Source organism: Vigna unguiculata, chromosome 7, assembly GCF_037176805.1.
Source record: "Vigna unguiculata cultivar grain cowpea cultivar isolate G323 ecotype 2 chromosome 7, ASM3717680v1, whole genome shotgun sequence".
In the NCBI taxonomy this organism is placed as follows: Eukaryota; Viridiplantae; Streptophyta; class Magnoliopsida; order Fabales; family Fabaceae; genus Vigna; species Vigna unguiculata.
In genome coordinates this window covers 4,808,998-4,822,654 of record NC_140798.1, presented here as the reverse complement: position 1 = coordinate 4,822,654, position 13,657 = coordinate 4,808,998, and the positions used below count along the sequence as shown (strand labels likewise).

General features: G+C 29.4%; 1 protein-coding gene across 1 annotated transcript; it reads left to right on the top strand.

Annotated features, from left to right (window-relative positions):
- Nucleotides 1-3,143: 3,143 nt before the first annotated feature.
- LOC114192716 (polycomb group protein EMBRYONIC FLOWER 2-like) lies at nt 3,144-8,513 on the top strand. The gene is made up of 9 exons (XM_028082508.2): nt 3,144-3,293; nt 4,101-4,200; nt 4,423-4,478; nt 5,666-5,771; nt 5,897-6,056; nt 6,140-6,211; nt 7,263-7,396; nt 7,599-7,661; nt 8,021-8,513. The coding sequence occupies exons 2-9, from the start codon at nt 4,192-4,194 to the stop codon at nt 8,105-8,107; spliced, it is 687 nt and encodes a 228-aa protein (XP_027938309.2). The 5' UTR covers nt 3,144-3,293; nt 4,101-4,191; the 3' UTR covers nt 8,108-8,513.
- Nucleotides 8,514-13,657: the final 5,144 nt, after the last annotated feature.

Sequence of the window (13,657 nt, the reverse complement as noted above, 5' to 3'; positions counted from 1 at the left end):
AAAAAATAATACTCTTTCAAATTGTTTAAACTTATACTAAAATTTAGTTATACATAAAAACTTTGCTTTAGATATCTAGAATTAGAAGGAATTTCAGAAAAATTATTTATGTTTTTAGCCCATAAATTATAACATAATATTTGAGTTTAATTCGACCACATCTTAATAGGTTAAATAAGTTAGCTTACTTTAATTAAAAAAATACAACTATAATTTTTCCTTCAATCTAACATTTTTAAAAATTTTGATTTTTCTCATTTTAGACAATAAATAAATCATTCATTTCAAAAACTAAATCATAATTCTAAATAAAATATAAATAAGTTTGTTTTGTTATGGGTGTGGTTTTGCTCACCAATCCAACTCACCACGAGTTCAATCCGGATGAATCGGGTTCTTAGTGGGTCAGGTCCAATTTTGACTTGTAGTGAAATTTGCAACAAAAAAATTAACCCAACCTGGCTTGAATCCGTGGTGGGTCAACTTAGCTCACGGGTTTTAACTCATTTTGATAACTCTACCAAGAATCCAACAGCTAAAGCCAAAATTGGCATAATACAAACAACAAGGAATGCATATGGTTGCCTATTATAGGAACATAAAAGCATTGTGGGATGAACAAGCAAATCCCACAATGTAAATGTGGGATGCAATGACCAAACTTGGGAAATAGATAGAAGAAGAAAAATTCATTAGTTCTTCATGGGGTTGATGATGAAAGCCATAGAACAACATGGTCAAATGTTTTGGCAATAGATTCATTGCCCTCATTAAATCAGGTATATGCCACCATGGTGAAAAAAGAAATGGTGAAAGTGATCACTAGGTTTAAAGAAAAACGAGGAATGATGATGGGAATGGTTGTGCGAGCGGATACCAAGAACAAGTTGCATAATGAAGCAAAAGAAAAATAAGTTGTGTGCATGCATTATGGAAGAACAGGACATGACAAAAGCAATTGCTTCGAGATCATTAATTATTCAGAATTGTGATGAGAGGAGACACAAAATGAAAGCAAAAGTAGGGAATGAAATTAACACAAAAGAGGGTCCTCCCGAGGGAAAGGAGGAAAGGATCATGTCAATGTGGCGCATACTGGTGTAGTTAGTAGTGACTTGAGGTTAAAAACAAAAAAAAAAATCAAAAGTAGTTGGACTGAGTAATGAGCAATGGCAGGTTTTGGCAGCTATGTTGAATTATCGCAAGGCAAATGAAACTAAAAAGATGACCAGTAAGAAAGCATGTGACTAGTGGATTGTTGATAGTGGTGCCTCTAACCATATGACAAGAATGTTAGAAAACTTGGGAGAGTTGAGCCTTGGAACGTTGTTTATGGGACTGCCAAATGGTGAATTGGTGTTGGCAAACAAGGAAAGATAATTTTCCCTTAATGGAGGACTGAAACTCCAAAATGTCCTAAATGTCCCGAAGTTGAATTGTAATATGATCTCAGTATCATAATTGACAAATGAAGCAAAATGTATAGTCCATTTTATTACTAATAGGTTTTGTGCAATGTATGACCACACTTCAAGGCCTCTATCGTGTCATCCACTATCGGGCCTCTATTAGACCACCTATTAATGTCTAGTTCCTTCTTTTATATGTGTATACCTCGTTGCGAGGAGGGTGTGTTGGAGATCCCACATTGACCAGAGATGAAATGAGTTTATAGTATACTACAAGTCGATTTTGTGGGATAGAGTTAGACTTAAAGTTCACTTCTTAACATGATATTAGATATGTGTGGTTGAGCCTTTATAGTGAAGTTTGTTGCATTTATTGTTTCACCCGCTATTGAACCACCCATTATTGTTTAGTCCCACACTCGAGATGTATATACCTCGGCATGAGATGTGTGTTGGAAGTCTCACATTGACTAATATAAGGCTGATTTATATATATATATATATATATATATATATATATATATATATATATATATAAGTGGATGCAAACACTACTTTACAAGCCGATTTTGTAGGGCTGAGTTAAATTTAAAGTTCATTTCTTAACATGACATCAAAGCCATCATTGTTGGATGGGCTTATCATGCCACCTACTAATGGGCCGCTATCAAATCATCCGTTATTATTTAGTTCCACGTTCGAGATGCATATATATCGACGTGAGAGGATATGTTGTAGATTACGTATCGACTAAAGATAAAACAACAATATATAGGTGTTTACAAACTTTACCTTACCTTCCAAGCTAGTTTTGTTAGACTGAATTAAATTTAAAGTTCACTTCTTAATAATAAGCTAATTAAATAATGTTCTAGATACGATTCTAGCAAATATAGTAATTGTAATGCACATAATACAATCTATTAATAATAATATTCAAAAATAGAATAAAACATAAAATATAAAAAGTGAAGAAAAAAAAACATGTTTCTTGTACATGTCGATAAGTTTGACAAATTCCATGATTATTCGTATAGAAAGTGATATCTTAAAATCATTTTAAATACTTTTATATTGAAAATTTAATAAATATGTTAACTTAAATTTTAATATATTTATTTTAAAGTTAAGGATTAAATATGTTTTTAGTTTATAAAGTAAGATATAATAAAATTGGAATTCGTATTTTTCTAAATTTTGAAACAATTTTGTTTTCAATTCTAACAAAATAATATATATAGTCATTTTAACTTAATATATAAATTTTTTTACATGTTAAATAACATTTAAAACTATTATTTTAATTTTTTATACTATTTAACACATCTTGCTATATAAAAGTTAACACGTAAAAAAAGATTAATATAATTAAGTTAAAATAAATTTACTATTTTTTAAATTTGGAAACCAAAATATAATATTAATTGCACATATAAATTCAAAAATTAAAAATATATTAAACACTAAAATTAATAACGTTAATTAACGTGTCTTATATCGATACATAAACAAATTTCTGACAAAATCACTCGTCTATTCCTATGTTAATTTAAGTAACTATTAAAATTTAAATTAATGTATTTATTATATCTGACAAAGATCATTGTATATTAATGTTAATTAAAGTAATTATTAAAATATAAATTAATATACTTATTAATGTTGTATTTATTGTATTCAATACTTTCGTAATTTTTATTTTATTGTCAGAAGCGTTTCCAAACTAGTTTCTTTCTTACCTCACTTGCTTGCATTTCAAACTTTAACTCCTCTGAGTCTGCACCAAAACCAGCCTTCTTTTTGTTATAAATCAAAGAGAAACAAAGGCACAGAGTGGGAGAGAGATCAATATTGGTTTTTCAATCTCTTCTGTTTCATTTTGAGGTACCATAGTAAATGAATAATGAATGATCACAAACTCCACACACTTCACTTTTGAAGCATTTGTTTGGTTCCATAATCTCAAAGTTCCCCTCTTACTCTTTTCTTTTATACTTCACTCCATTATTGTCTTCTCCATCTCTTTCACCCCTTTTGTAGTTCATTCAAAGTGAGAACCTTTCAGTTTTTATTTTTTATTTTTTCCCTGTCCATTTGCTTTTTTGCTGTCAAGGTTGTATTTTTCTGTTCAGGGAATTCTCTATTCATTCGGTTCTTAGAACCCTTTATCTGTTTTGACCCCTTTTTATGTTTTCTGATTATTGCTTTGTGATTGATGCTTGTACGGTACTTTGTTATTCCATGCACCAGGATATACCAGTCATGTTTCCCACAAAACTAGAACTTGGCTTGTTATTTACATTCTCTGCTTATGTGAGTTACAAAAGGAAAAAGGAAAGAAGAGAACAAGAAAACAAGAGAAATTAGGACATTTTGACACTTTGATATATTCTTGTGTATGCTTAAACAATTTATTTTCATTGGCATGCATAAGGACATTAAGGGCACCTTTCAAAGATTAATGAACATAGAAGCATGCACCTATATAATTCTATATGATGCTTTTTACTCCAATCACTGCCTTTATGCTATCATCACTAGGCACATGTCACTTGCTGTGATAACTAGTTATATCAGCAACCTCACTGGTTTTCAACTAGTTATATGTTCCCTTTCTGACTAGGCTCTCATTTTTCATTTGATAAAAGCATTTATAACATAACCAGTGATTGTATATGTTCTTTCCTGCAGAAGCCATCCAGAAGAGGAGCTTGCAGCCAACGAGATTCTTTCTGTTTTCTGCAGGCCCGTTGAACTCTGCAACATTATTCAGTGACGTTCTATGTCAAATGTACTATATCTATCTTATTTGCTAAAATGATCTGCATTGTCATAATTTTGTGTTTTTGTTCCTATCATTTGATTTAGAATATGTATGAGGTACTGAGTTTACTTTATATTCTTGGTGCATAATTGTCTCTTAAATTTTCTGGTTTTTGAAGATACTGGGTTGCTGATAAACTATTAATTATGATATGTTGTATTGCTAATATAATTGGTTTTCGCTATGCAGCCAATATTCCTTCAGAGATGCTTGCGCCACAAGATAGAGGCGAAGCACAAGAGGAGGTAAAAGTTATAATATATGTAGACTTTCTTCTCCAACTTGCTTTCTTTTATCAATTGACATCAGTTACATGCTTCTGTCCATGATTTTATATATGCTATGTTCAGTTTAAAATTAATTAGAAGATTCTTTTAGTCAAGTTTCTGTGTGTTATTGTGGAAATGAATATTTTGTGATTCAGATAGAGACATGAATTTAATACCACATGTGAAGCTTGGGAATGGAGAAACAAAAAAAAGTGTTTTCTTACCATTATCACAAATTTAGAGGCAACTTAAGTCTCTGATAGGAAGAAGAGGTGTACTTGGTTGAAAGATCAAGTTTCAAAACTTACACTTGGATGTTTAGATTTTTTATGTGATTCTAAAATGAAGTAGGATCAGGAGTATTATTTCAAACTGTTATATCAAGCGTATCTAACTGATCTTAAGAGCATATTTAGCAACCGTGTTCCTTCGGTCTTGATGAATTTCTTATTTCTTGTTTTAAGAGAAGGAAAAATCTTGTTCTATTCGAGATGATGAAGATTAATTAAGTTTCTTATTTTTGTTCAAACTTTGTGACTCCTTTCTTTGCTTTATTGTGGTGTTTGCTTTAATTTACAGTAATACAATGAGACATTGTGTTCATTCTGTTTTATCAGAATATAATTTAGTAAATGTAAATACTGATTTTGATATGCTAATGGCGAAGAGTCCATGTTCTTTATTTTTCAAGTTATTTTTGGACCCAATGTCTTTGGACTTTCTTTTAGGTTTTTTTAGGTTGCTTAAACATTTGTGCCTATATATTGGGACACCAAATACATTTGTAGACACTTTTGTTGATCATTATATGAAATTAGTTTTCATTTAACAGATGATTCTCTTGGTTATTTGGTTATTGTTATAGAACACTGGTTCTTATCAAAGATTGAATTCTTTATGGCGGATCTTCTTCCTTGACGTGTTAATATACTAGATTGTGATGTCATTCATCTCCGTCTTATTTTGTGTTCTTCTTATATATCTTTTGGTATTATGTGATTTATTTAATCTATTTCATAGAAAGAATCCAAATTCAGAAACAATAATAATTTTTTCCAAGGATCGTATCACATTGTTTTCATCCTGTTTTATCTGAATATAATTTAGTAAATGTAAATACTGATTTTGATATGCTAATGAGATATTTTATTTGCATAATGTAGAATACAAATGACAGTTTGCTTAAAGAAGATTATCACTAATGGGAAAAGTGTCTTTCCTATGTATGTCTGTCTTGCTAGGCGGGTTACTGATAGAGGAATTTCAACGGTAGGAACATAGCTTCTTAAAATCTGATTCAGTTTCTATTCCTTACTCTAATCGGTTTCTTACTTCTTAGTGTAAAACTGTATGACAATAGCTTTTTGTTTTTTAACTCACCAAAAACAAAAAAGGATAGGGTTGTTTATCATATCGGCCGCATTTTCGTCTTCCGAGGTGATGTTGATTTGAATTCTGCGGTCCAAGTAAAGTTTACACTTCCAGAAATGAATAAGTTAGCGAAGGAAGCTATATCTGACACAATTGATCTCTTGTTTCTCAGCGCAGCCACCGGTATGTATGTGCTATTGTGATTGAATTGTGATGAAAGTATCCGCAATTTTTCCAAGTTCCTTATAGTGACTATTTACATGCAGTTGAGGACTCAAATTTATCAGATGGAGCTAGTTCAAACTTGCCGCCTTTGGATCTGAATCATCGTCCTTCAGGTGAATATGAGATGATTTTTGAGCCTACAACAAGAACTCTAGACCCATGATCTGATCTATATATACTGATAATTAGGTCAAGTACTACTAATATAGTATAACTACTAAACATAGTTACCAGATTTGCAATATTCTCTAGTACATGACATGCAACCTTATGAAGTTTTGCCATGCTACCAATAGTGACATATTTCTACATTTCTAACCATCAAAGTGAATATTGCTTCATATTTTGAAGGTTACTAGTGTTGACATGATTTCCACATCTCTAACCATTATCAATATTGTTGCCTGGCTAATACTATACAATAGAACAAGATGTAAGAAGTTCAGCTAAAATTAAAGTCATTCCCAAATTTTATAAACACTTTAGTTCACAATATATTATACAAACCAGATAAGATATCCTAAATCCTTAGATATTCAAACAGAAAATTTAAGATAATATGATCAATGTTTTGAAGAGCAAGTTGGCAATTTCCTGCCATGTGATTTGATTATACTCAACAAGAACTAAAACTTATCCAAATGCTTCAAACAGAAAATAAACTTGGAAATTCGATAAACCTAGAAAATATATTTAATGTTGGTGAGTCACAACCAACTTAACTCATCATTGGGATGATTGTTGGTGGTGAGAGAAGCTAAGACATGTTGAAAAGTTCCACATTACATACATCAATTATTGGGGTGCAGTTCATATAGTTCTTGGGTTTCTTCACTTAATGTCATGTGAATTTAAAGATAAAATCTATCACTATTAGATCCTATGTTCAAATTTTGTTGCCTTTTCAGTTTTAAGATAAAATCTAGCATGGTATTAGAAACAGAAATTATTAAATTATGGAAATCAATAAACACAATGAACTGGAAATAATTCCAAGGAATAATTTCTCAATAGGTTAACTAACATTGTATTATCTTCAAATCGTGTAAGATCCTCAAATACACTGTAACATATTTTGTTGATGAATGGTAGTAATAGATTAGTTTTCCCCTAAATGTTTTTTTAGTACATGATGGAATTTGTTCTTCATTTTGTGCTTGACAGCTGAAGAGTACTGTCTCTTGGGGAAAATAACTTTAAAAACACTTTATGGGACTTGGAATTATTTTCCTACTTTTCATATGGGACGCCGAACTGACTTTTGCACAACTGTGGATTTGTTTCCATGTGTTCTGAAGGTACGATGATTAACACAATTTTTTTTTTTGTTTGCGGAGAAAACACTATCATTACTATGCTTCCTTTTATACAATTTACTTATAGGATATGATATGATATGCATGGCACTATATTTTTGGTCTAATAATCCATTTCAAGCTTTGTTATCTATTCTTCATGGTTCCATAGATGTACTAGTTCATAACTTTCCTTATGTTGCAGTCGAATTTTCAAAATGACGGTTCAAAAGTCTCCATTCAAGTTCCATCTAATTATGAAAATATGGTTAGTTCTAGCTTCAAAGTCATTTCTCTTGCATCAAGAAAATCACACACCTAAACTTCATAATAGACTTGGGAACGGATTCAGTGATTTTTTTCTGGGAAAAATCATGTATTTTTAATTAATTTTGCTCAATTTTTAACTGACTTTATATATATATATATATATATATATATATATATATATATTCTTCTTTCAAAAATTAAAGTTGATCATTCAACACATGAAGATTAACTAAAGTTACGTGACTTTCCCCAGAAAAAAAGTCACTGGAATCTGTCCCCAATAGACTTAGATATCAAATGGGGAATCAATTGTATTGACTGTTGTTTGTTTCCTTCCTTTTGTTTGTATTTCTGGAGAGCGTATCAGAGTTACATGTCCAAATTTCTGCTCAAGAGTTTGGGTCCAAAAAGAAATCTTCCAGGCCTTTCGTGCTCTGGGAGTGAAGTTTTCTCCTCATCATTTCTCATATGATCGGGTAAATTGTTGGACTTTGACAAAATCTCAAAAAGGAAACACTGACTTGGATATCATTTCAATTTGTTGCTCATGCAGTTACTCTTCAACTAGTTTTTTTAGCAACTTAGGCTTTGTCTATTTTTCTATATGGATGGTTCCATATTGAAGATTCTGGATTATTTCTTCATGCCTATAGTTACAAACTATGCTTTCTGAGATTCATAGCTGAATGTTTTCATAGTTATCAAAACACAGAAGTGGTGCAAAGTAGCCAATCCTAAAACTGTTTCTGCAGGATATAGCTGGTAGTGACATGGTCACTATATGATTCTGAATTAAAATAATACATTATATTAGACTTATATATAACTGCTTAATGGGAGTTTGTTGAAAGAGCATTCAAAAATGAGTTTTTGCTGCTGTTGACAGTTGTTGAAAGCCTTGAATATTTATGTGATTTCTGGTGCAGTAATGGGATTGAAACCAAAGTGAAATGCTGTGAGTGGTTTTGTTTTCACTTCTAAATTAAGGCTGCATTTCATTTTTTTACCTTTGTATCAGTGCATTTCATTTCAATGCATGATTTTTCTGATTCCCCTTCCGAATTTCTTAAGAAGCATGAACCTGATTTTTCTAAGAGCAATTGCTTCTTGTACTCGTGCTTTCTTGGCACATCTCCCTCTTGTGAAGATCAAAATGATCTTTTAAAGTTCTTGTATTATTTTGAAAAGTATTGTTTGAAAAACGTTAAGGCTTTTTGGATTAAACATTCCGTAAACATTTTGCAAAGGTATACTTAGAAATGAGAATTTTGAATAACATAAGAAATGTTGATTTCATAGTTGATTTTTAACTACTCTCGACTGATCATTCTAAAGTATTGTATGATAAAATTTTGGTTAAATTTGTTTTTATTCTTTAAACTTGGACATGAAATTGAAATTCGTCTTTTGATTAAACTTTGATACATTTTGATTTTCAAACTTGAAAATTAAATGGATATTGTCATTCTGATATAACAATGTTATTTTTTGTATAGGTGTTAAATAGTGTTCAAAGTTGTTATTTGAGTTAAAAAGTGTCAAATGGTATAAACTTGACATGCAGTTTAATACATCAAAAAAGTTTCACACATTTGAGTTAGAATGATTATTTCTATTCATTTTTAAAATTTAAAGACCAAACTATATCAAAATTTGAAAGAGGACAAATTTCAATTTTTGATCTAAGTTTAAGGACTAACAAATATTTAACCCTACAAATTTAATTCTCAACTAATGTTTTCGAAATGATTTTAAAATATTTTGGAATGTTGATTTCCTAATTTTTGAAATGTTTTATCTGGAAAACATTTTGAAACGCTTGTCATGAACCGGCAACTTTCATTCCAAAGTGTAAAATTGCCCATTATCATAGGCTTACAAGTCAAGCACCTGCATATTAACTATTTGAGTTATGTATGGGTCTCATATGGTATGAATCTGTGTATAAATTGAAAGTTTCACATTTATTAAAAACATAAAAAATATAAAAATTAACATTTAAGAAAGAAAAAGTCTGAAAGATATATGCTCGATTTTCAGTCTTTTTGTCAGTGTTACACAGGCAAGCGATTACCATTTAAATATAAATGGGAGCCATATGTCTGAAGATTTACTATTTTGTAGAAATAGAGGGCTTTCTAGCATCATTTTTAAAATGTTTTCTTATTAAAATATTGTAGAAGAATCAATATTTCATAATTTACTAAGCTTATTTCGTAATTAATACATTTATGATGAAGTGTTTTGAAATGAATACATAAAAACCAATTCCATTTTAGATTTGCATATGTAAGAATTTAAAAAAGGTGATTTCCGCATGAATTTAAGGGACACTGAGTCACTGATGGGAAAGATTTGAAGGTAAACTTTGTTTGTTCGTTCTAGGGAATTTGAAGATAAACTTTGTTTATTTGTGTTTAAAGAATTTGAAGATAAAAAAAGGTAAAAGTTTGTGAGCAATTTAACAATGTGATAGATACAAAAATTTAATAGATTAAAATTTAATATTATAATTTTGTACTTATGATTAAAATTAATAGATATTATATATTATATATTATTATTAATTATCAAAATAAAAAACAGAATGGATGTGTAGAAGAATTAAAATCAAATATATTTCCAATGACATGATGACCACTGGAATCGATTCTATGATCTCAGAATCGATTATCTCCTGAACCAACGTGTCAGAACTTCAGCAACCAAAATCTGTTTATATTCTAATATAACTCATTTAAATTTAATTTTTAGAAAAATCAAATTTATTTATACTAATATTATATATATATTCTCATAGATACTTGATGAATAAAAAAACAACAAAAGGAATACCGATCTAATTCGTGATCTTTAGAAGCATATATCTTCACATGGTGTTTTTAAGGTAATTTAATAAAATTGGACTCATCATTATTATGTAATATAAAATCTATTATTTATTTATATAAAAATTACACTTATACTTTTATGTCATTTGACACGTGTTCATTTATAAGGAGTTTATAGTCTTTATAATAGTGAAGTGGATTTTTGTTCTTTCTCTTATAATTGTCCTTGGGAGAGCTCGAATTTCCCGTAGACCTCTATTATTTGTTCTTGCACCCTAAACTTTCAAAACGACCGTTTTGTCCATTTGTCCTTGGCATTTATATTAATACGAAGACTCCATTGTTGTTCCTTGGTGGTGGATCAGGGTTCGTAAAGAGTGTTGATAAAGACCAAGATCTTGAACTTACTTCTCTATGGTAAGTGTTAAGCTCTAGTTTGGAAACCGTTTCATGAAAAAAAATGGTGTTTTCTGACACTAGTTTTGAAAGTCTTTCATATATAGGATAAATCAGAATCTAATTTTTGGATTCTGCTTTTTACAAATTATGTGTTTTGGAAGAAAAAAAATTGTATTCTACAAAATTGTTTGGAATATAATGTTGGATCTTCCGAGACGATCACTGAAATATACAATACCAGTGAGACATGAGTTCAACTCACATATAAAAGATTAATACAGTTCTTAATTTAAAAATTTAAGACAATGAGTCTTCATTCTTATTCAGGTGGTCCGTTAACGACCCGATATCGGATGGAACAGAAAGTCCTAGAAAACTCGTTAGGATATGCTTTAACTTGATTCTGATACTATGTTAGAAATGAACTTTATGCCTAACTCAATCCCACAAAACCGACTTGTAAGGTGAAATTTGCACCCCACTTATATATATTGTTAATTGGTCTTATCTCTAGTCGATATGTAACTTCCAACAATATTTTTACTCAATATGAGACTTAGATTCATACTTGAACTAAAAAATAATAATAGAGACAAAATCCTAATGGATTTGAATTGAGCAATGTGAAGTTATTTTCTAAAGTATTTTTGGATGGCCTAACTCAAATGGTGATTTATGACTTCGGAAATAGTTAATTAAGTCAATTTAACAATTATACGTAGATTAATCTATAAGATGTTTCCACATCACCTAATTTTGAAGGTGATTTATGATTTTCAAAATAGTCAATGTGGAAGACTTATGTCTTGTTAGGTTATGCACAAGATGATAAATATAAAATATTATAAAAAATATTTACAACTCATAGTTACTAAAATAGGAAAATACGAAAAATGGGAAATGATTAATTATGAAATTACTTTGTAGATATTATAAGTGGATAAATACATTAATGGTGGATTCATATCTCTGGGAGATTGAGAAGTAATGAGAAAATCTATGACATAACTAAAAATTTAGTGAAACCCAAAAACATTTTATTTACTTTGAAAGAGCACAATGAAAATAGTCATCACTATAAATTGGTGTACTACTAGAGGTATGCATATAAGATATGTGAAAAAAGATAAAAAACTAAAATATAACAATTAATTTTGTTTATAGATGTATTGTTTGCAGTATTGTTCTGCATGCCAGTAACTCTTGAGGGTTAAGCTGGTTGATTTTTTTTGTGAAAAAAACACGTCAAAATGGTTGAATTGTGTTTTAAAAGTTTTTTAATTTTTCGTAATGTATAGTTTAATAATATGTTGTTAGACGATATTTTTGGGTTTACAAACGATTTGTAAAAAACTTGTTCTAAAGTTTTGGTTCAGAAATCTCTCATTTATTTTATTATGGTACTACGATAATATATGATGGACAAAGATAGGAGAAAAATATTTACTTTATGATTATTGTACTATTTCATCTAATAACATATACTATACACGTTCATTTCTTAATCAATTAATTAAGTTTTCTTCAAGTTATAAATTAAGTATTATTTTTAGAGCATAGTCACTTGTGGCAAAAACTCAACTTTTATTTGAACACATAATCATTATTGGTTAAAAGTCTTCTGATATTATTTCAAATGCAATCTTTAGCATATATTTTGAAACATAATCATTCCTAACTAATACAAAATATTGTTTGAATAAGTTTTACTCTTGGTTAAGATATACATTGTTTGAATAACAACCACTTCTGACTAAAATACTGATTGTAATAATACAACTACTCTTAACTAAATAATTATGTTTGTAAAAATGTGATAAAAAATATCACGAGTTTATTCACTAAAGAGTGTTAGTGGCTCATGACATATATAAATATATGAACTCCTCTCTAGTTAGTTATATGAACAATGTTTTCTATAAAGCTTTTAAAATTGTAAAAATATTTTAGTAGCCTTTTGATACTTTATAATTATTCTCTTCTATATCATCTCTTTCGAAGAATAACTTAATATACGACTTGAAAGAAAGAATCATAAAGAATCTCTTTCTAGTAATTTGAGAGTTTTTGAACTCAAATAACTTTATCTTTTAATGTTTAATGAGCGTGAAAGTATAAACGTATTAAATATTAAGAGTAGCATTAAATATCAATATCTTTCTCAAGCAACATTATGATAGTTGGTAAACACTAGGTAAGAAAGCTTTTATTTAAAATAAAGTGAAAATAAAGATAGCAAAATATAGATAGCTAGATCAAAGTTTATATAAGTTTATATAAAAATAACTATTGAATCAAAATAACATTATTAGTTAGCTTTTTAATTGACCTTAATGTACACTTGTGCTTTTTGGGTCATCTAAGTAGACAAAAGACAAAGACATTTCTTGCAACACAAAAATAAGTGTGAAGAATATTTTCAACATAAATTTAAAGGTTGTGTAGGCTTATTGTTTTGTTAGGTATTTCACTTAATATACGAAGTGAAGATGACATGGTGTTGTATTGTTTGTCAAAGAAAACATTTGTACCTACTTGATATGCTTCTTTTCATTAATCATGGCATATTCATGTTATACTTTTTGTTATGATAAACACTAAATCAAAACTATGAGAATATTGTTGGACCATACTTAAACAATATTGAATGTAGAGTTTGATTGATTCACCAATCTAGAAATATCTTTGTGTATATTTCTTTTTTTCACATCATGTTATTTTTATTGTGCAGGTTATTTGCAGCTGAAATTGTGTTTTTTTAGGA